General features: G+C 40.3%; 1 protein-coding gene across 13 annotated transcripts in view; it reads right to left on the bottom strand.

Moving 5' to 3' along the window:
* The window catches only part of LOC105494280 (zinc finger protein 254), a 91,483-nt gene that overhangs the window by 22,791 nt on the left and 44,381 nt on the right, over window positions 1-24,311 (bottom strand). For 2 of the 13 annotated variants that reach the window (XM_024796690.2, XM_071088048.1), the window contains exon 3: window positions 16,134-16,217. The exons of 10 other annotated variants lie outside the window; for them this stretch is intronic. In XM_024796690.2, coding sequence (XP_024652458.2) covers window positions 16,134-16,163 — 30 coding nt within the window. In that variant the 5' untranslated portion in view covers window positions 16,164-16,217. Of the gene's footprint in view, window positions 1-16,133; window positions 17,062-24,311 lie in introns of those variants that run through there. One more of the 13 variants, XM_071088047.1, reaches the window with a different exon arrangement.

Raw genomic sequence — 24,311 nt, 5'->3', positions numbered from 1 at the left:
TATTGAATCCCAGCACTTTGGGAGGCCAAGGCAGGTGGACACCTGAGGTCAGGAGTTCGAGACCAGCCTGGCCAACAGGGTGAAACCCCCTCTCTATCAAAAATACAAAAATTAGCTGCGCATGGTGGCAGGCACCTGTAATCCCAGCTACTCGGGAGGCTGAGGCAGGAGAATCACTTGAACCTGGGAGGCAGAGGTTGCAGTGAGCCGAGATCGTGCCATTCATAAAACTCCAGCCTGGGTGAGACAGCGAGACTCCATCTCAAAAAACGGGCAAGAAATATTGGCCACAGTGTCCTGTCCTTATCAAACCCAAACAGAATAGATTCCTGGACCATTCTTTAGTGCAAAGGTGGAACTTAACTCCGATGAATGTATCTTGAACTCCACGAATTTGATTCTGGCACGTGAGAGTCACATGAGGCACTTAATTAAAACAAATAGATGCTTTCACCCAGCACAGAAACTGTGAAAAGGGTACAAGTAAAGAGACTTCCGTGAATTGGTCATGAGATTCTAATTAGAAGCCTGAGCTTATAACCACTTACCTAAGCATTGTCACTCTAGCTTTAATGAGCTTATTATAAATCACTTAGTAAACATGGCCCCACTCTATGTAATGTGATTCTTCAGGTTTGGAAATGGACCATAAATAGGTGTTCTAAACAAGTCTTCTGTCAATGCTGGTGTCACTCTCTCTGGGTTCATTATTAGCATTAGTTAGAAAAATGAGGCACAGCACAGAGCTCCTTACACTCAGCAGTTTTGTAACAACACAAATACTTCTGATGCAAATGAAGACAATCATTCTCTATCTTAAAGTATCATATTATTTTCTGGCTCTTTAAAGTTTACAGAGAAAACAGAAAGCAGCAACCTCTGAGTAAGTCTGCATTTGGAAAACAACATGTGCACATGTCCTAATGCAATGTTTATTAAGCAGGTACTATGTGATCAATAGGATGTTACAAAGCACTGTGATAGCACATTATTTGATTCTAATAACACTCTGTGAGTTGATACTAAGTGTCCAATAAGTCCAAGTATTTAGAATAAAGACCCAGCATTTTTATTTCCTCTTCTGTTTATCGTTCATTGATTTTTTTTAAATTCACAGAATAAAATCTAAATGCAGACAGTTGAGAAGGATACAAATAGAGTTTAATGAAATGTAGATGAATTTTTACTGTGTTTATATTTGCTATTTTGTGACTTGTGAATCAACTACTATATCTGCAGGAACAGAAAACAAGCTGCTAAATGGAATGTCTCTGTAAACACTGGTTTTAATATAAAATTAATAAATTAAGACCCTATAATACATGTTATATTTTCTATTTATCTGCCACTGGGTTTCAGAAAATTGTGAGCACCAACTCTAAAAAGGCAACAGGATTCATCAGCCAAAACTCTGATCTCTTCTAGTTAGTTGTGTGAGGCAAGACTCCAGGGTAGGGAAAGACCTAAATAAGGCCTTCAAAAAGGGTGAATCTGAACAGGGCTGGGGGAGGGTGTAGAGCTGATGTAAAATTCTGTTCTTTATGCCACTGGGGAGTATTTTTATTTCTGTTTCTTTTTTTAAGCTTACCTAAAAGAAAAAAAAAACAAAACTTAAATCTCAGAGTTTGTGTAATTTTATCTTTTTTTAGCCCCACTGCCCTGTCAATTTTTTATCACATACTAATAAGCAATTTAAACAAATCCCTTAAGGTTTTCTAGAATAATTTTTAGAAGATAAGTATTCTTAGCAAGGCAAAAAAAAAAATAACTTTGTTTATTAATATATGTTCAGGTATAGACATCAGAAGTCACAATATAAAGAAAATGGACCAAATAAAGCCCATATTTTTGCACACATCTATTTATTGTACCCACCATATGATGCATAATTAAATCATTTATCCAGTTGCTAGTCTAGACTAAAAGTTCCTGCATGGTAGGGACCATGACCGCCTTATCTATTTTTCTAATGACTATATGAAATGGAAGCAATTAGTTTATCTGTTTGAGTCTGCAGATCTCCTCCTTGTTTTTCACCCAAGTATCAGGGAACTGGAGAAACTCTCATCTGGGTACCAACCAAAGACATCTCTTGTATGAGGGGAGGAACAATCACAGGATGATTCATTTCGTTTATACTAAGACAGAAGCAAAATTAACCACTCTTGTCAGCCTGACACATTTCTGTTCTGGAGATTCTCAAATGTCTCAAAGATGCCTAGTTGATTATGAGAGCATTTCCAGTGACTCTGGGCTGACGGTTCAATAATAAGCCAGCAGGAGAGACTCAGGCTGATTCTAAATAGAAAATGGAAGTACCCTGGTGGAACTCCAGAACCTGGATCACCTGTCCTGATTAGCTAGCTTTTGGGTATGTAGAAGTGCAAGAATACTCTAGTATCACATTCTCTAGGTAGGTATAGTTGTGCTCAGGGATCTGGCTACTTTGTGGCCTTGATCTCTCACTCCTAAGATGCTTGTTTACACTTAAGAGATTCTGTCATCAGATTCTATTTACACCTGGGGCCTCTCACATAACTAGCAGATGAACACACAAGATGTGAAAAGGTCAAAGAGCCACACTCTCAAAGGAGGGATCTGAAATGTCTATGTTGACATCTCACAATGCAGAAAATGCCTCCTGCTGGTTTTCTGTACATTCTCAATCTAAAGTCGGACCCTGTTTCACAAAAAAAGAAACAGAAATAAAAAGGCAGAGACCAGACCTTATTTGCAGATTCTAAATAAAATAAACATCACTCTGCATTTTTGGCTGTTACAGAAAGTGGAATGCAATCAAAAGATCTACTCATAGAGGCTGCTCTTGAAAATTCTAAGTAATATTTTACCTAAAAAAAGGCTGATACAGGTTGGGTCCCATGGCTCATGCCTGTAATTCCAGCACTTTGGGAGGCCGAGGCAGGTAGATCCCCTGAGGTCGAAGATCACCTGAGGTCAGGAGTTTGAGACCAGCCTGACCAACATAGAGAAACCCCATCTCTACCAAAAATACAAAATTAGCTGGGGAAGGTGGCCCATGCCTGTAATCCCAGCTACTTGGGAGGCAGAGGTAGGAGAACCATTTGAACTTGGGAGGCAGAGGTTGCGGTGAGGCAAGATCAAGCTATTGCACTCCAGCCTGGGCAACTAGAGCAAAACTCCGTCTAAAAAAAAAAAAAAAAAAAAAGCTGACACAACATGACTATAAGTAGACGGTTTATTTGGGCCAAGTTTAAGTATTGTAACTTGAGAAGAAATATTCAAGATGCCTGGAATTTACACTTTGATTAGCAGCAGTTACAAGTGGATTTGCGAAGGCAAAAAAAAAAGAGACATACAAACTTGTTTGTCAAAAATTCTTGTTTAAATAAATAACTTTAATTATTGACTGACTGTACACTAAGGGTAAGGGTATACAATATAGTGTCCAGTGTGTCATTATTAATTTAACTTACACCTACTTGTGGCAATAGTGAACAGTTTCAAGAGATGAATACATAGTTGAAGGAAGGGAGAAAGCCGTAATTGTGCTCTTATTTTAATGTCTCTCTGAGTTTCATAAGTAAAAATAGTTGCATTCTCGAACAAAAGTTTTGGAATTTTTTTTTTTTTTTTTTTTCAAATTTCAAGACCTAGATTTAGAATTTAGAGCTGCAGACTTAGGTCCCAGATGGGTGGAGTAGCAGCAGTTGTTACCTGCAATTGTGAGCATTTTAGCGAGAGAAGGAAAAGAGAAGTGGAGATTCTCATGTCTCCGTATCAACCCAATGCACACTGTTACTATGATTAGGTTTCTGGGCTCCACGGTCTCTGAATCAGTTTCAGTTCTGAAGATACAAGAGTCATTGAATGAAGTAAAATGATTAATATCTGCTCTATAAAGTTTGCAGAAATCTGGTCTAGCCACTCTAGATACCAAATAGGCAGAGACACAATTCTGTCTGCATATTTAGGTGACAGCATGCATTTTACAGCACAATTGTGAGCTGACTAGAAGACTACGAGGGAAAGTCCCCTCTACAGTAAAGCTTGGTTGGCACCTTATGTGTTTATATTATGTCTGGTAATTCTAGATAGCATTTGGAAAATATAGTTTTTAAAAAATTCTCTTTAGCCCCAGAGAAACCACAATCATGTAACAGAAAGAAAACTGTTTCATTACACAATTAAATCTGAATGTCACATATATTACAGTCAGTCTACTTAAGAGATTGAAAAGACAGAAAGACAGTTACCATAATTGGTTCACAAGTAGAAGATTTTACAGCACCATGTCATACATAGTTCATCCTAAATTCACCTGGTCACTGGGGAGGCCATCCATGTATGCTAATTGGTTATATTCAATGACAAAATAAGCTTTTCACATCTTCATGACAGAAGGTAGTTTTGCAACTTCAAGCCAGGTAGACTTTCACTCTTCTACAACAGTGACTGAATAGGGTGCTATCCTTTTGGCTACTTGCATTTTAAATCAGTGGCTCTCTACTCCCTGAGGACTGGGCTAGAGCACTCTTGCTTCCCCTCTTCTGGTGGCCAGTGTCCTCTTTTGTTTCCTACCATCTGCCACTGACGTACAGCCCACAGCACAGGGCTCACGGCTGGCAGCTCACATCTTAGGTGAATGCCAATTGTCACAGCAGCACTTCAGTGTCACATCAAAGAGTGAAGCCTGGCTGGGCACGGTGGCTCATGCCTGTTATCCTAGCACTTTGGGAGGCCGAGGCTGGTGGATCATGAGGCCAGGAGTTCGAGACCAGCCTGGCCAACAAAGTGAAACCCCATCTCTACCAAAAAAAAAAAAATTGCTGGGCGTGCTGGTGGGCACCTGTAATTTCAGCTGCTTGGAGGCTGAGGCAGAAGAATCGCTTGAACCCAGGAGGCAGAGGTTGCAGGGAGCTGAGATCATGTCACTGCACTCCAGCTTGGGAGACAGGGCAAGACTTTGTCTCAAAAAAAAACAAAAAAGAGTGAAGCCTGAGCTGCAGAAGGAGAGCCTACAGGCCTCTTGGGTAGAACTGCACCTTCACAATATGGTAATGAGAGCATTATTTAAGCCACAGTTTCTATTTATAATGGTTACATGGAAAAAATACTGCTGGATTTCCAGCATGCATCCAGATAAAGATAGCTCCAAGAGTTCTCACTGTGATAGCCCATGTCTTTCAGAGATATTATGGGATACTAATAGGGATTCTAAAACAGACATACAAAGCATTCAAAAGAAAAACAGCTCTCACTCCAAGAAAGATTATACTGAGAAAAAAGGAAGTTAAAAGCCTCTTTAAAAAAAACCTGAGATTAGATATAAGATTGATCAAGTCAGCCAGAAAATATTCCTCTAAAAAGAATTTCTCTCTAAATACCCAGAGTGCATAGCTACTCTCAGCATGAGTAATATGAGTGTTATGAAGAAAGGGGGCATATTATCAGTGGAATTTTAAGTTTGTATTCATCTCTGCTGCTCTCATCTAGCCACTGAAGGCAGAATCTATATTGAAATATATTTGACAACTTCCACCAGTACTTTTGATAAAAAAATAAAATCTGACTGTGATAGTACAATGGAATATATGTGAGCCTGCAACATAGCTCACTAGAGAGTTATTACAGTTTTTGGGTGGCCACATCACTTGCCTTTATTTGTCCTGTAATAGCAGCATTCCAATTTGTGAAATGAAAGACACTAACATTATGCTTACTTATAATTATCCCTATTGGTTAAATTAATAAGCCTATCAGACTAACATCTACTGTAACAATTTGGTAGTAAATTTTCTTTGGATATTAAACATAAATATGTAAGTATGAATAATTTTAATGTACTACTCATAATGTATGTGGAATCTTTAAAATTTTTCTGTAACTATAATCCAGTTCAAAAACTACATTTCAAAAGTATGAATCGCAACACTAAAATAGCTATTTAAGGAATTCACTTAAAGTAAATATTATGGCTTTATTCATATTATTGTAGAAAATACTAGTGAATGTATATGAATGAGGCTGTCTACAAACACTGCACATAACTATACTAATTGTACTGAAGTAATAAATAGAAACCAAGGTATGACAACAGACTCCACTGTTCAGTTTATAAACTGAACTTTTGTTTGTTTGCTTGTTTTTTTTATTTTATTTTTGAGACAGAGTTTTGCTTTTGCTGCCCAGGCTGGAGTGCAATGACATGATCTCAGCTTACCACAACCTCTACCTCCCAGGTTCAAGCAACTATCCTGCCTCAGCCTCCCGAATACCTGGGATTACAGGCATGTGCCACCCTGCCCTGCTAATTTTGTATTTTTAGTAAAGATGGGGTTTCTCCATGTTGGTCAGGCTGGTCTCAAACTCCCAACCTCAGGTGATCTGCCCACCTCAACCTCCCAAAATCCTGGGATTACAGGCATGAGCCACCACATCCAGCCATAAACTAAACTCTTTTTGCTTTTGTAGTATAAATACTTCAGCCCGCAAACAATCACCATGGATAATCAGGTTTCTGTCAAACAACTTACTCAGTATCTTTTAATCTTTATAATTCTGTATTGCTAAATTTTATCTATTTTTATGCTCGGCTTTTGTGTGCTCTTGGAATGAGCTTTACTCTGAACAAATCTGTGTCAACTTTAAAAGACTAAAAATCATAAGAATAATCTTTTGCCAAAGCAAAAACAAAGCAATTAATCTCAGGTCCCAGATAAAGACAATCCTGAGACCAAAAATATGACAAAAGGTTTATTCTGCTGTTAATATGACTTACATATATTTCAAAAAAACAGGGATAAAAATCTACACATAATCTAAATGTTTTAAGAAAAGAGGTTTTAATATTTTCCCTTATTTTAATGTAGACTAAGCCTCTTATTTCTAATTTATATTTTGTTTTACAACAGACAGGTCTCTAAACATGTCCTTGAACTCTTGGACATCTGAATTTTGCACACTGTGTGCACATGTAAGAATGATTATGGGAGAAAAAGCAGAAGACAGAAAGGCGTTATATAAAATTCATGGGTTCACATGAATAAAGCAAGTTCTTAGAGACTTATGAAGAGTTTCAGATTCTGACACAATAATAGTGGGAGACTACAACATCCCACAGGCACTAATAGATAACTGAAGAAGACAATTAACAAAACATTAGGATCTAAACTCCACACTTGACCAAACAGTCCTAATAGATATCTACAGAAGTCTTCATCTAAAAATAACATAACATACATTGTTCTCATCATCATGTGGCACATACTCAAAAACTGACCACACAATCAGAAATAGAATAATCCTCAGCAAATTCAAAAATCTCAAAATTATACAAACCCAAACACAGCCCACAGTTGAACAGAAATATAGTTCAATAAAAATATAACAACTGATACAATTACATAAAAATTAAACAACCTGCACTTGAATAACTTTTTGGTAAATAATGATATTAAGGCAGAAACCAAGAAGTTCTTTTAAACAAATAAGAACCAAAGAACAGGCCAAGCACGGTGGCTCATACCTGTAATCCCAGCACTTTGGGAAGCTGAGGCAAGCAGATCACATGAGGTCAGCAGTTCGAGACCAGCCTGGCCAACATGGTGAAATCCTGTCTCTACTAAAATTACAAAAATTTAGGCAGGCATGGTGACACACGCCTGTAATCCCAACTACTTGAAAGGCTAAGGTAAGAGAATGCTTGAACCCGAGAGGCGGAGGTTGCAATGAGTTAAGACTGTGCCATTGCATTTGACCTGGGCAACAAGAGTAAAACTCCATCTCAAAAAAACAAACAAACAAACAAACAAACAAAAAACCAAAAAACACATCAGAATCTCTGCAATATAGCTAAGATGGCATTAAAGGGAAATTTATAGCATTTAATGCTCAAATCAAAAAGTTAGAAAGATCTTCATTTTACAACCTGACATCATCAATAAAAGAATGAAAGAAGCAAGAGCAAATCAATCCCTACGGTAGCAGCAGACAAGAAATAACCAAAATCAGATCTAAACTGAGATTTAGACATAAAACTTCACAAAATATAAAAAAATCCCGGAATTAAATCTATGAAAAAAATAAATAAACCACTAACTAGATTAATGCAGGAAGAAGGGATGACCCAAATAAACACAATTAGAAATAACAAAAGAGAGACATTACCACTGACCCACAAAAATAACTTGAAGTCTACTATGAACACCTCTGTGCACACAAACAAGACAATCTAGAAAAAATGAAAAAAGTACTGAACAAATACATCCTTCCAAGAATTAACAAAAAAGAAATGAAACCCCTAAATAGATGAATAAGAAGCTCAAAAATTGAATTAGTAATAAATAGCCTACCAACCAAATAAAGCCAAGGACCAGACAGATTCACAGCTGAATTCTATCAAATGTACAAAAAAGTGCTGATATTATTTCTACAGAAACTATTTTAAGCAATTAAGAAAAAGTAACTTCTTTCCAACTCATTATATAAGAACAGCATTATTCTGATACCAAAACCTGGCAGAGATAAAACAAAAACAAAAATAAATTCAGGCCAATATCTTTGAACATTGATGCAAAAATCTTCAACAAAACACTGACAAACCAAATCCGGCAGCATATCAAAAAGCTAACCCAGTATGATCAAGTAGAATTTATTCTGGGAATGCAAGGTTGGTTCAACATACAGAAATCAATAAATGTGATTCATCACATAAACAAAACTAGACAGAAACCACAAGATTACCGCAATAGATGCAGAAAAAGCTTTTGATAAAATTTAAGATCTTTCATGTTAAAAACCCTCAACAACCTAGCCACTGAAGGTACATACTTTAAAATAGTAAGTTATCTATGACAAACCATCAGCAAACATACTGAATGGACAAAAACCTGCAAGTGGACAGGTGCAGTAGCTCATGCCTATAATTGCAGCAATTTGGGAGGCCAAGGCAGGTGGAACACCTGAGGTCAGGATTCCAAGATCAACCTGGCTAACATGGCAAAACCCTATCTCCACTAAAAATACAAAAATTAGCCAGGTATGATGGCAGGTGCCTGTAATCCCAGCTACTCGAGAGGCTGAGCAAAGAGAATCACTTGAACCCAGAAGGTTGAGGCTGCAGAGGGCCGAGATTGTGCCACTGCACTCCAGCCTGGGAGACAAAGTGAGACTCTATCTCAAAAAGAAAAACAAACAAGCAAGCAAACAAAGCATTCCTCTTTGAAAACCAGCACAAGGCAAAGATGCCTTCTCTCAACACTACTCCTCAACATAAAATTGGAAGTACTGGTTATAGTAATTAGGCAAAACTTTGGCAATTTGGCCAGGCACAGTGGCTCACGCCTGTAATCTCAGCACTTTGGCAGGCCAAGGCGGGCAGCTCACGAGGTCAGAAGTTCGAGACCAGCCTGGCCAACATGGTGAAACCTCGCCTCCACTAAAAATACAAAAATTAACCAGGCACAGTGGCGGACGCCTGTAATCCCAGCTACTCGGGAGGCTGAGGCAGGAGAATCGCTTGAACCTGGGAGGTGGAATTTGCGGTGAGCCAAGACTATGCCACTATACTCCAGCCTGGGTGACAGAGCGAGACTCCATCTCACAAAAATAAAAAAATAAATAAAAGGCATTTAAACAGGAAGAGAGGAAGTCAAACAATCCCTATTTGCAGACAACATAATTATCCATCTGGAAAACCATCTAGTCTTAGCAAAACAGCTCTTTAACTTGGCAGAAAAGCTCTTTCTTGGCAGAAAAACAAATTCAGTATCATTTCAGGATACAAAATAAGTGTACAAAAATTAGTAGTGCTCCTGTAAATCAACAACATCCAAGCCAAATATGAATCATAAACACAATCCCTTCACAACTGCTGCAAAAAGAATAAAATATCTACAAATACCAGGAAGGTGAAAGATCTCTATAAGAATTGCAAAACAATGCTTAAAGAAGTCAGAAAAGGCACAAATGGAAAACAACTTTATGCTCATAAACAGAAAAGATCAATATCCTAAAAATGATCATAATGTCCCCCAAAATATTTACAGATTTAATCTATTCTAATCAAATGACCAAAATATTTTTACTAAAAAAAAAAAAAAAACTATTGTAAAATTCATATAAAACCAAAACAGAGTCTGAATAGCCAAGGTAATCATAAGCAAAAACAGCAAAGCTGAAGGCATTACATTACCTGTCTTCAAACTATACTACAGAGCTACAGTAAACAAAGCAACATGGAACTGGTACAAAAACAAACTCATAGACCAATGTAACAGAATAGACAGTCCAGAAATAATGTCACACACCTACAACCATCTGATCTTCAACAAAGGTGACAATAGAAATGTGGAAACAATTCCCTATGCAATAAATGGTGGTGGAATAACTAGCTAACATTATGTAGAAGACTGAAACTGGACCCCTTTATTACACCATATACAAAAATCAACTCAAGATTAATTAAAGACTGAAATGTTTATTTTAACATTATAAAAAACCCTGGAAGATAACTTAGGAAATACCATTCTAGACATAGAATCTAGTAGAGATTTCATGATGAAGATACCAAAAGCAACTGCAAAAAAGCAAAAATTGACAAATTGGACCTAATTAAACTAAAGAACTTCTTTACAGCAAAGGAAACTATCAACACAGTAAATAGACAACCTACAGAATAATAGGAAATATTTTCAAACTATGCTTCTAACAAAGGTCTAGTATCCATAAGAAATCCATAAGAAACTTAAACAAGTTTACAAGAAAAAAAAGACCTCACTAAAATGCAGACAAAAAAACATGAAAAAGATGCTTCTCAAAAGAAGACAAACATGTGGCTAACACACATATAATAAAATGCTTATCAATAATTATTGGAGAAATGCAAAGAAAAACCATGAGATACCATCTCACGCCAGTGAGAACGGCTATTAAGCCAAAAAATAGATTATGTCAAGGTTGCAGAGAAAAGGGAATACTTATACACTGCTGTTAAAAGGGTACATTGTGGTGGCTCAACCCTATATTCCCAGCACTTTGGGAGGCCGAGATGGGCGGATCACGAGGTCAGCAGATCGAGACCATCCTGGCTAACACGGTGAAACCCCGTCTCTACTAAAAAAATACAAAAAAAAAAAAAACTAGCTGGGCAAGGTGGCGGGCACCTGTAGTCCCAGCTAGTCGGGAGGCTGAGACAGAAGAATGGTGTAAACCCGGGAGGCAGAGCTTGCAGTGAGCTGAGATCCGGCTACTGCACTCCAGCCTGGGCAACAGAGCGAGACTCCATCTCAAAAAAAAAAAAAAAAACAATTACCATTTCATCAAGCAACCTCATAATTGGGTATATACCCAAAGAAATATAAATTATTCTGTCATAAAGACACATGCACAAGGGTGTTCACTGCAGCACTATTCACAGTAGCAAAGACATGGAATCAACTTGAATGTCTATCAATGGTAGACTGAATAAAGAAAATATGGTATGATCAGGCACAATGACTCACGCCTGTAATCCCAGCACTCTGAGAGGCCAAGACAGGTGGATTGCCTGAGCTCAGGAGTTTGACACCAGCCTGAGCAACATGGAAAAATCCCATCTCTAAGAAACTACAAAAACAAACATTACCTAAGGCATGGTGCTGTATGCCTGTAGTCCCAGCTACTTGGAAGGCCGAGGTACAAGACGATTGCTTGGCCCAGCGTGATGGCTCACACCTGTAATCCCAGCACTTTGGGAAGCCGAGGCGACGGATCGCCTGAGGTCAGGAGTTCAAGACCAGCCTGGCCAACATGGTGAAACCCCGTCTCTATTAAAAATACAAAAATTAGCCAGGCATGGTGGTGGGCACCTGTAATCCCAGCTACTCAAGAGGCTGAGGCAGGAGAACTGCTTGAACCCAGGAGGCATAGGTTGAGGTGAGCCGAGATCACCCATTGCACTCCACCTTGGGCAATAAGATCAAAACTCCACTTAAAAAAAAAAAAAAAAAATTAATCACATAGGAACACTTCTAGGAGGTACCAAGTTGCATCACATAAAATGTAGCATTAAACTCAAAAATCAAAATAACAGGATATTGGGCTGGGCGCAGTGGCTCACGCCTGTAATCCCAGCAATTTGGGAGGCTGAGATAGGCAGATCACTCGAGGTCAGGAGTTCGAGACTAGCCTGGCCAATACCGTGAAACTTCATCTCTACTGAAAATACAAAAACTAGCCAGGTGTGGTGACACATGCCTGTAGTCTCAGCTACTCAGGAGGCAGAGACAGGAGAATCACTTGAACCTGGGAACTGGAGGTTGCAGTGAGCTAAGATTGCACCATTGTACTCCAGCCTGGGTGTTGCAGTGCAACTGTTTATCTCAAAAACAATCAAACACACAAAAAAACACAGGATATAGAACAAAGATACTCACTATCAAAAATTTACCCGGCTAAAAAAAGGAACTGAAGTTTTCAGGAATCTATGTAACTCATCAATTATCTACCACATTGTTTTATGGAAATGTATTCATTGTCTACAGCTGAAATTGAAGAGAGATTTTTTTTTTTTTTCTTTTTTTCCTTGGTAGCTACCAGTCTAAAAGCTAGATGGAATTCTGTTTGAAATCACTCAGCCACAGGCCAAGCATGGTTCATTCCTGTAATCCCAGCCCTTTGGGAGGCCGAGGCGGGTGGATCACCTGAGGTCAGGAGTTTGAGACCAGCCTAACATGGTGAAACCATCTCTACTAAAAGTACAAAAATTAGCCAAGTATGGTGGTATGTGCCTGAAATCCCAGCTACCAAGGAGGCTGAGGCAGGAGAATCGCTTGAACCCGGGAGGCAGAGGTTGCAGTGAGCCGAGAGGCACCATTGCACTCTAGCCTGGGCGACAGAGTGAGATTCTGTCTCAAAAAAAATAAAAAAAAAAATCACTCAGCCATAAAATAAACATGCCCGAGAAACTTGCTAAACTCACTCTGAGAAAGAAAAAAGGAAATGAAAATTTTCAACAAATAAAATATATTATTAGATATTAATGTTTTTGAAACTCACCTCTTTTATGCCCTTTGTAAATATTTTCTTACCTTTCAAGCTCTACTAATAAAATGCAATATACAGTTAAAAAACTGAGGTGAGCTGGGCACAGTGGCTCAGGCCTGTAGTCTCAGCACTTTGGAAGGCCCGGGCAGAGGAGTCACTTAAGGCCGGAAGTTTGAGAACAGCCTGGCTAACATGATGAAACTCCATCTCTACTAAAACTACAGAAACGAGCTGAGTGTGGTGGCGCACACCTGTAGTCCCAGCTACTTGGGAGGCTGAGGCATGAAAATCACCTGAACTCAAGATCTAGAGGTTGCAGTGGGCCGAGATGGCACCACTGTACTCCAGCCTGGGTGACAGAGGGAAACTCTGTCTCAAAAAACCAAAAACAAACCTTCGGTCAAAATACGTGAAAAAACCTTTTCAAGACACAGATATGTCTTAATCATGTGTCAAGTCAGGCAACCCAAATACTTGAGAGACTGTCCCACCCCATCCTACTCACTGAAGTGCTCAATAACCCCCTCTCAGGAGACTCTGAACTATGCTCCATTGAGTGCCTCAGACGCATTTTATTCCTCAAGTTTTTGCACCATCTCACTGGGGTCAGTTTTTTGGGGTTTGTTTTTGTTTTTGAGAAGGGGTCTCACTCTGTTGCCCAGGCTGGAGTGCAGTGGCGTGATATCCGCTCACTGCAACCTCCACCTCCAAGGTTCAAGTGATTCTCCTGCCTTAGCCTCCTGAGTAGCTGCGATTACAGCCGTGTACCACTACACCCAGCTATGTATTTTATTTTATTTTATTTTTTTATATTTTTAGTAGAGATGGGGTTTCACCATGTTGGCCAGCTGGTCTTGAACTCCTGACTTCATGATCCACCCTCCTTGGCCTCCCAAAGTGCCAGGATTACAGGCGTGAGCCACTGTGCCTGGCCCTGGTTTGGTTTTGTTTTGTTTCTAGAATTTTTTTTACTATTTTTCTGCCCTCTAAAGGAAACCAGGAGTTAGAAATTACTTGTTTTCTCCTCAATACTAGTATCTGATTGGCTGACCAGCAATGTGTCTTTAAGAAACGAAAGCCGGGTTGGGTGAAGACAATATTAATGTCTCAAAAAATTAGCTTTAAAAAAAAAAAAAAGTGCACCAGGAAATGCCTCTTAGACTCAGGGCATCCACCTGCACACTTGGGAAGCTACACTCAATACCTCAGATTTTCCTATGAGAGAATATGACCCAAAGCTGATATTTACTAGACACTCTAGCAGACACAGCCACGGTGGGTATCTTAGTTTATCCCAATACAGTTCTGAAACCCAGGTCCAAGAAAACCGAACGGTGACTGAAGACACATCACACTATAGTTTCCAAAAGGAAAACTTGACCCAAAAACATTCTGATAAGATATCTGTGTCTAGGGAAAATAGAAGAAAAAAACACACAGAGATATTTTACAATACAGTGTCAAGAGATTATTCTTTGCTTTCTTCTCATAGGAAATATTTACAAAAAGAAAACAAATCTTTTTAAATGTGCCATCAAATGCTGTCAAAAAATGATTAATTGACCAGGCGAGGTGGCTCACGTCTGTAATACCAGCTCTTTGGGAGGCCGAGGCAGGCGTATGGCTTGAGGCTAGGAGTTTGAAACCATCCTGGCCGATACAGTGAAGCCCGGTCTCTACCAAAAATACAAAAATTAGCCAGGTATAGGGGCGGGCGCCTGTAATTCCAGCTACTTGGGAGACTGAGACAAGAGAATCGTTTGATCCCATAAGGCAGAGGTTGCAGACAGCCTAGATCGCACCACTGCACTCCATCTGAGGCGACAGAGCAAGCCTCTGTCTCAAAAATTAAAAAAAAAAAAAAATTAAAATAGGTATCAAAACGTACACTAAAGGACAAATATATGATGAAGTGAATTAGGGAGGGGAAACTGGCATTTGGGAATATCAGACGAAACGGGAAATTTAGTATTTTCCTGCAAGCCAGAGTTAGGCTGGAGGAATAGGGGATGAGGGGTGAACTTGAAGCCCTGCTTGGGACACATGTGAAAATTTCAGAAAAAAATCAGTCCCCTATGGAATGTGAAAATAATTAAGTGGCAGACAATTAGATTGAGGTGGCTCTAGTCCCCGGATTTCTACTTCTAAAAATAAAAATCTAAACTCAAGAGCATTTTTTTGGTATATTACTACATTAGCGGAAACAAAATTCAGGCTTAACCAAGAATAAGCTGCCAATTGAGCTCTGATTACATTACCAGGCTATTTCTACCTTGAATGTAAAAATCAAGAAAATAGGCTGGGCACGGCGGCTCACTCCTGTAATCCTAGCACTTTCGGAGGCCGAGGTGGGTGGATCACCTGAGGTGAGGAGTTGGAGACCAGCCTGGCCAACATGGTGAAACCCCGTCTCTACTAAAAATAAAAAAATTATGGTGGCGGGCGCCTGTAATCCCAGCTACTAGGGAGGCTGAGGCAGGAGAATCGCTTGAACCCAAGAGGCAGAGGTTGCGGTGAGTCGAGATCACACCACTGCACTCCAGCCTGGGCAAAAGAGTGAGACTGTCTCCAAAAAAAAAAAAAAAAAAGCTAGATAATTGTACCTAGCCAATTACTGAATTTGGTTTTCTTTATCATGAACCTTATATCAATCTTTTCTTCAAGCCCCTTCCATGGACCACAAATTACAAACCACAGCTGGGTGCTGTACAATTTTTTCAATTATTCTTTTATTAAATTACTTAGTATTTTTGCAGTGACGCCCATAAATTTTTAATGGGAAAAAAGAGGGCCTGGGAACCCCACAGACCAAAGCTCTTCCCGTTCATGAACACGCAACCCGAGTCAGGATTCTCCCCTGACGACCATCCCTGGGTCCCTGCACAATTTGGGAGAGACGCGGGACTGCGGGTCACTGCGCAGGGAAGAGACAGGACGCCTGGGGATTTGGCTGTCAGCGTAGCCGCCATCTTATTTCTGCAGGGGACTGAGGCCGAGCTGGGAAAGGAGAACTCCGGACACAGATTGTGGAGCTGACTGCAGGGAGGCCTGCGTCCCGCCACAACCGCTTCCCACCAGTTCCAACCAGCCCCCTCCCCTCTCTCGGGATGTCGGACTGGAATTCTTACCATTTCTAGGCCTCTAGGGGGTCCCGGCATCTTAGCTGTGGATCTCCAATACCTGCTGGTAACAGCGCCACAAACGCGGTGCCTCTAGGAGCAGGGGATACAGATCAGTGAAGACAGACCTGCAGCTCCAGCGGCAGCAAGAGACAAAGGCCCCGCCATATCCCGGAAGCCGCCCTGTCCGCTCCAGCTGTGTGCCTGATTGGACAGTTCCCAGCCCAACGTCCCTGATTGGATAACGTTTAAGGCCCCGCCTAGTCAGACCCTGAGTGATAGAAGATGTGATCACACGCTGGACTGAAGAGTGACAGCTTAAGCTGCAGCCTTATCAGGCAGGGTTTCCTCCCTGAGCTGAGCCAGGCCCACCCTAGAGCATGCGAAAATTCTATATCCGTTTTGCTCTCTCTCTTTTTCAACGTATTCAAAATGTGAACAAACATATTTTATGTATATTAATAATACATAAAATTTTTGTTCAAGAGAAAATCAACTTTTACTTTAGTAATAATGTATTATCAGTACAAAAGCTAATTTAATAAACCGTTATAAGTAAACCCATCAGCTGGGCGCGGTGACTCACGCCTGTAATCCCAGCACTTTCGATGGCCCAGGCGGGCGGACCACCTGAGGTCAGGAGTTCAAGACCAGTCTGACTAACATAGTGAAACCTCATCTCCACTAAAAATACAAAGTTAGCTACGCGTAGTGGCATGTGCCTGTAATCCCAGCTTCTCGGGAGGCTGAGGCAGGAGAACTGCTTGAACCCAGGAGGTGGTGGCCGCAGTGAGTGTAGATCGCGTTATTACACTCCAGCCTGGACAAGAGTGAAATTCTGTCTCAAAAAAATAAAAGTAAAAAAAAATTAGCTGGGTATGGTGGCGCGTGCCTGTAATCCCAGCTTCTCAGGAGGCTGAGGCAGCAGAATTCCTTGAACCCTGGGGGCTGAGGTTGCAGTGAGTCAAGATCTTGCCACCGCACCCTAGCCTGGGCGACACAGCGAAACTTTGTCTCAAAAATAATAATAATAATAATAATAACAAAAATAAAGTCCATCGAATTTGTCTTTTTGACCATTCTAGATTTTTATACATATTTTATGATCTCTTATCATTTTTTATTTATTATTTTTTGTCTAGACAAAGTCTAGCTCTGTCGCCCAAGCTGGAGTGCAGTGGCGCCATCTCGGCTCACTGCAACCTCTGCCTCCTGAGTTCAAGCGATTCTCCTGCCTCAGCTCCCGAGTAGCTGGGATTACAGGCATGCATCACCAAACTCGGCTAATTTTTTGTATTTTTAGTAGAGACGGGGTTTCACTGTGTTGCCAAGCTGGTCACGAACTCTTGGCCTCAGGTAATCCACCCTTCTCAGCCTCCCAAATTACTGGGATTACAGGCGTGAGCCATCGTGCCCGGCCATTTTTTAAGTTTTTATATTTTATTTTAATTTACATTATTTTTATGTTTTCAATTTGAAACAACCTTTAAGTAATTTCAAAGTAGACAAAATGTTTCTTTTTTTTTTTTTTTTTTTTTTTTTTTTTTTTGAGGCGGAGTCTCGCTCTGTCGCCCAGGCTGGAGTGCAGTGGCGCGATCTCGGCTCACTGCAAGCTCCGCCTCCTGGGTTCCCGCCATTCTCCTGCCTCAGCCTCCCGAGTAGCTGGGACTACAGGCGCCGCCACCACGCCCGGCTAATTTTTTTGTATTTTTAGTGGAGACGGGGTTTCATTGTGTTAGCCAGGATGGTCTCGATCTCCTGACCTCGTGATCCGCCCGTCTCGGCCTCCCAAAGTGCCGGGATTACAGGCTTGAGCCACCGCGCCCGGCGACAAAATGTTTCTAACTTTCTTCATCAAAAACATATTTTGCTTTGGTTTATACACTCTCTTTTTTTATTTCCGGGAGAGAGGCTTGTTCTTTCACCCAGGCTGAAGTGCGGTGGCGCAAACTTGACTCACTGCAACCTCCGCCTCCCAGGTTCAAGCGAATCTCCAGCCTCAGCCTCTGAAGTAGCTGGGACTACAGGCGTAAGCCATCAGGCCCGGTTTATTTCCGTATTTTAAGTAGAGAATGGAATTTGCCTTGTTGCTCAGGTTGGTCTGGAACTCCTAAACTCGAAATGATCCGTCTGCCCTGGCCTCCCAAAATGTTGGGATTACAGATGTGAGCCACTGCACCTGACCTTTGTTTATACACTCTCTACGAAAAATCGGTTTTCTTACACCTAGAAATATGTTTTATATATATAAATTACATTAACCCTTAACAAACCAATTTTTAATGAAATCCCTAGAAAGTAATTTTGAACTGTTTTGTATCAATATTTGTAGATAAAAAATATTTTGTTTTTTAATGTTTATTCAAATTTTCTGTTAAGTAACAGATCTAAATATAGTTAACTTTTCTATATCATGTTTTAAAAAAATTGTGGGCTGGGTGCAGTGGCTCACGCCTGTATTCCCAACATTTTGGGAGGCCGAGGTGGGTGGATCACGAGGTCAGGAGTTCGAGACCAGCCTGGCCAAGATGGTGAAACCCCATCTCCACTAATAAATACAAAAATTAGCTGGGCATGGTGGCGTGCACCTGTAGTCCCAGCTACTCGGAGGCTGAGGCAGGAGAATCGCTTGAACCTGACAGGCGGTGGTTGCAGTGAGTCAAGATCAGGTCACTGCACTCCAGCCTGGGTGACAGAGTGAGGCTCTGTCTCCAAAAAAGGAGAAAAGATTGTGGTCACTCGTGATGGCTCATGCTTATAATCCCAGCACTTTGGGAGGCCAAGAAACGAAGACTGCTTAAGCCCAGGAATTCGAGATCAGCCTGGGCAACATGGTAAAAACATGTATCTAAAAAATTACAAAAGTTAACTGAGCATGGTGGCCTGCACCTTTAGTACCAGCTATTCAGGATGCTGAGGGAGGAGGATTGACTGAACCAAGGAGGTCGAGGCTGCAATGAGCCCTGATCAAGCCATTGCACTCTATTCTGGGTGACAGAGTGAGACCCCTTCTGAAAAATAAAAAATAAACCAAAAACAGCCAAAGCACAGAAAGTTAAACTTATGGGGTTTGGGGTTATTTTGTTTCTGTTTATTATTTCCAAAGTTTCTAAAGTACAGATGATGTTTGGTTACATGGATAAGTTCTTTTGTAGTGATTTCTAATATTTAGGTGCACTCATCTCCCAAGCAGTGTGCACTGTACCCAATATGTAGTCTTTTATCCCTCACTCCTCTCCCACCCTTGCCACTGAGTACCCAGAGTCCATTTATATAATTCTTATGCCATTGCATTGTCATAGCTTAGTTCCCACTTATAAGTGAGAACATACAATGTTTGGTTTTTTATTTCTTAGTTAATTCACTTAGAATAATGGTCTTCAACTCCATCGAGGTTGCTGCAAATACTATTATTTTATTCCTAGTTATGACTGAGTAGCATTCATTGGTGTGTATATATGTATGTATATATACACACATATATATGTGTGGCATATGCCACATTTTCTTTTTCCACTCATTAGTTGATGGGCATTAATTAGGCTGCTTCCATTCTTTTGCAATTGCAAATTGTGCTGCTATAAACATGCATGTGCAAGTGTCTTACTCATATAATGACTTCTTTTTCTCCGTGTAGATACCCAGTAGTGGGATTGCTGAATCAAATGGTAGTTCTACTTTTAGTTTTTTAATGAATCTCCATACTGTTTTCCATAGTGGTTGTACTAGTATACATTCTCACCAGCAGTGTAGAAGTATTCCCTTTTCACCGCAGCCATGACAACATGTATTATTTTTTGATGTTTTAATTATTGTCATTTTTGCAGGAATAAGGTGGTATCACATTGTGGTTTTGATTTGCATTTTCCTGATCATTAATCATTAATGTTGAGCATTTTTATCAATGTTTTTTGGCCATTTGTATATCTTCTTTTGAGAGTTAATTAAGTCTCATCTGTCTTTGTTTCATGTTGCATGTGTTTTTGGGTTCTTGGTCATGTACACTTTGCCAAAGCCAATGTCTAGAAGAGTTTTTCCAGTATTATCTTCTACAATTTTTATAGTTTCAGGTCTTTTTTTTTTTTTTTTTTTTTTTGAGGCGGAGTCTCGCTCTGTTGCCCAGGCTGGAGTGCAGTGGCGCGATCTCGGCTCACTGCAAGCTCCGCCTCCCAGGTTCCCGCCATTCTCCTGCCTCAGCCTCCCGAGTAGCTGGGACTACAGGCGCCGCCACCACGCCCGGCTAATTTTTTTGTATTTTTAGTGGAGACGGGGTTTCATTGTGTTAGCCAGGATGGTCTCGATCTCCTGACCTCGTGATCCGCCCGTCTCGGCCTCCCAAAGTGCTGGGATTACAGGCTTGAGCCACCGCGCCCGGCCTAGTTTCAGGTCTTAACGTTTTTGATCCATCTTGAGTTGATTTTTGTTTTGCTTAGTCTTACTTTATCTATGCAGGTTCTTTTTTGTTTCATATGAATTTTAGATGTTCTTAGTTATGTGAGGAAATTATGATGTTACCTTCATGGGAATTGTATTGAATTTGTAGCTCACTTTTGGTAATATCATCATTTTTACAATACTAACCCTACCCCTCTATAAGCATGGGATGTGTTTTTATTTGTTTGTGTCATCTATGATACCTTTCGGCAATGTTTTATAGTTTTTCTTGTAAAGATCTTTCATGGCCTTCTTTAGGGATAATCCTAATTATTATTACTATTTTTTTGCAGCTGCTTTAAAAGAGGCTGAGTTCTTGATTTAAATATCAGTTAGGTTGCTATTGGTGTATACCAATGCCACTAATATGTGCACATTAATTTTGTATCCTAAAACTTTACAGAATTTATTTATCAGATCTAGATGCTTTTTGATGAGTATTTAGGGTTTCCTAATTAGATAAGTGTAACATCAGTGAACAGTGGCAATTTGACTACCTCTTTACCAACTTGGAGGCTCTTTATTTCTTTCTTTTCTCTAGTTGCTCTGGCTAGGACTTTCAGTACTATGTTGAATAGAAGTGATAAAAGTGGGCACTATTGTCTTGTTCCAGTTCTCAGAGGAAATGTTTCCAACTTTTTCCTGTTCAGTTTAATGTTGACTGTGGGTTTGTCACAGACAGTTTTAAAAAAAAATTGAAGAGATTGATTCTGAGCCATATATGCGTGGCAATGGCCTATGACACAACTGTCAGGAGGTTCTGAGAACATGTGCCCAAGGTGGTTGAGGTAGAGCTTACTTTTATGTATTTTGGAATGAGACATCAATCGAATATTTTTTTTTTTTTTGAGATGGAGTCTTGCTCTGTTGCCCAGACTGGAGTGCAGTGGCATGATCTGGTCTCACTGCAACCTCCGCCTCCCAGGTTCAAGAGATTCTTCTACCTCAGGCTCCCAAGTAGCTGGGACTACAGGTGCATGCCACCATGCCCGGCTAATTTTTTTTGTATTTTCAGTAGGGACGGAGTTTCACCGTGTTAGCCAGGACCTGACCTCATGATCCGCCCGCCTTGGCCTCCCAAAGTGCTGGCATTACAGGCGTGAGCCACTGTGCCTGGCCAATCACATACATTTAAAAAATGCACTGGTAGGCAGGTGCAGTGGTCTGAGCAACAGACCAACACTCTGCCTCAAAAATAAATAAATAAATACATACATACGTACATACATACATACATTGGTTTGATTCAGAATGGTTGGACAACTCAAGCAGGGGGCTCTCCGGTAAATTTAAACATTTTCTGGTTGACAATTGGTGGAATTTATCTGAAGACTTGGGATCAACAAAAGGGAATTTTTAGGTTAAGGTAAAGAATTATGGAGACCAAGTTTTACTGTGCAGAGAAATCTCTCAGATAGCTGACTTCAGAGACAGAACAGGTTGGAAAATGTTTCTTATCAGACCTAAAAGGGTGGTTGGCTCTTAGTTGACTATCTCCTGGATCTGCACAGGAAGAAAGGAAAACAAAGGGGGAAGGAGATTCTCTACAGAATGTGAGTTTTTCCCACAAGAGACTTTGTGGGGCAATTTCCAGATATGGCAAGGAAATCTATTTTGGGTTTAAATACTTTTTTCTTGTCTCATAATGTTATGAGAGAGTTAGACTGAAAAGTAAGTCATGACATATAGGGTCAAATAAACTGCATCTGATGAGAATTTATGGTTTGTAGGGTATGACTCCCTATATCCCCTAGGTACAAATTTGGGCAAGATAAAAAATCAGAGGTCAGTCCTCAGTCCTCCTCTTGGCCAAAAAGCATTCCACAGAATGCATATGCAAGCTAACAGCAGCAGGTCCCATGGTACTAGGAAGGGTTCATCCTAGAGTTGTCTGATCTGGTCATTAGGTGAGCTCCCACAATGCTAGGAAGGCTCATTTCTAGAGTAGTCTGGTTGGTGGTAGTTTTAAATATTAGCAATTTGGATAATGCTATGAGGACATAGTCTGACCTGATGTAACAGTCAATTGTTTAAAGGTGAGATGGGGTCAGGCCTAGGTTTAGTCTAAAATAAAAAATCTTGGATAAAATCTATTTTCTGAGCTATCGTGATGCAGGTCTTTAATTGTGCCTTTCCTTCTGCTGCATCCAGCATAACATCTTCAAAAAATATATAAAAAGATAGCAAGGATTAGGCACCCAAAACGTTATACGTAGAGTCAGAGGGCAGTAAACAGCCTCTGTGTACTAACCAGCCCAAAAACCACTGCATGCATCATCATACTTTTTGATCAGACTCACAATGTGTTTATCCTCCTTATAAAGGGTTATTTGGACCTTGTGATAAATCTTACTTGAGAATTGTGGGACCAGCGTTAAATTAGAATTTAATAAGTTTAACTTTTTTCCAGCCAATTTATCTCCATAGGTATAGCATCCTGAGGAGCGTATAAATTCAATGCAAGAAATGTCTGGTCCTCGGTGTCTAAATTGTTATAGACTTGTTAACAGTAGACAAATCCATTTTTCCTCCGATTTTTGTATTGCACCATATACTGGTATTTGGGAGAGAAAAGGTTTTGTCACAGGAGAAGTCATATAATTCTACAGTGTCAGTTTTCCCGTGGCAGGATTCCCTATGGCTGAGGGCCTTAACAGTCAAAAGACTTAAAGCCAATTAATTGTCCCAGGCCAGATAGGAATGGATGTGGACAGGAATTTGTTATTTTTCTCTTTTTTTTTTCGTGAGATGGAGTCTCGCTCTGTCGCCAGACTGGAGTGCAGTGGCCTGATCTTGGCTCACTGCAACCTCCACCTCCCGGGTTCAAGCAATTCCCCTGCCTCAGCCCCCTGAGTAGCTGGGACTACAGGTGAATGCCAGCACATCTGGCTAATTTTTTGTATTTTTAGTAGAGACAGGGTTGCACCACATTGGCCAGGATGGTCTCCATCTCTTGACTTCGTGATCCGCCCACCTCGGCCTCCCAAAGTGCTTGGATTACAGGCTTAAGCCACCACGCCCAGCCCGTTGGTTACTTTTTTAAATTATTTTAAATAAAAAGGCTGACAGAAAAACCAAAAGGAAACGTTACAAGACGGATTTATTTTTAACTTCTGTATTGAGCTGCTGTGAGCTTGGTTATTAAAGACTTTTTTTTTTTTTTTTTTTTTTTTTTTTGAGACGGAATCTCACCCTGGCGCCTAGGCTGGAGTGCAGTGGCGCAATCTCTTCTCACTGCAAGCTCCGCCTCCCAGGTTCACGCCATTCTCCTGCCTCAGCCTCTCGAGTAGCTGGGACTACAGGTGCCTGCCACCATGCCCGGCTAATTTTTTGTACTTTTTTTTTTTTTTTTTTTTTTTGCTTAGTATAGATAGGGTTTCACCGTGTTAGTCAGGATGGTCTCGATCGCCTGACCTCATGATCCGCCCGCCTCGGCCTCCCAAAGTGCTGGGATTACAGGCAAGAGCCACCGCATCCGGCCCAGTTTTTGTTAAGGACTTAAAGGAATTAGCTATATGAAACATAAGCATTGTTCTGAAAAATTAAATAAAAAACAATTTTGAATGATTTTAATAACTAATTAATTTACTATTGAGGAACACATTTACCATAGTTATAGTGTTTCTACATATGAGGAGATGTGCTCTGTGGCAAGGGTTTGCGATAAAGAATTAATTTTCTTAATTACTATATTTCACGAGACTCTTTTTTTTTTTTTTTTTTTGAGATAGAGTTTCACTCTTGTTGCCCAGC

This window comes from Macaca nemestrina, chromosome 20, assembly GCF_043159975.1.
Source record: "Macaca nemestrina isolate mMacNem1 chromosome 20, mMacNem.hap1, whole genome shotgun sequence".
Taxonomy (NCBI): Eukaryota; Metazoa; Chordata; class Mammalia; order Primates; family Cercopithecidae; genus Macaca; species Macaca nemestrina.
The sequence above is the reverse complement of the archived record's forward strand: the minus strand, read 5'-3'. Positions and strand labels throughout refer to the sequence as shown.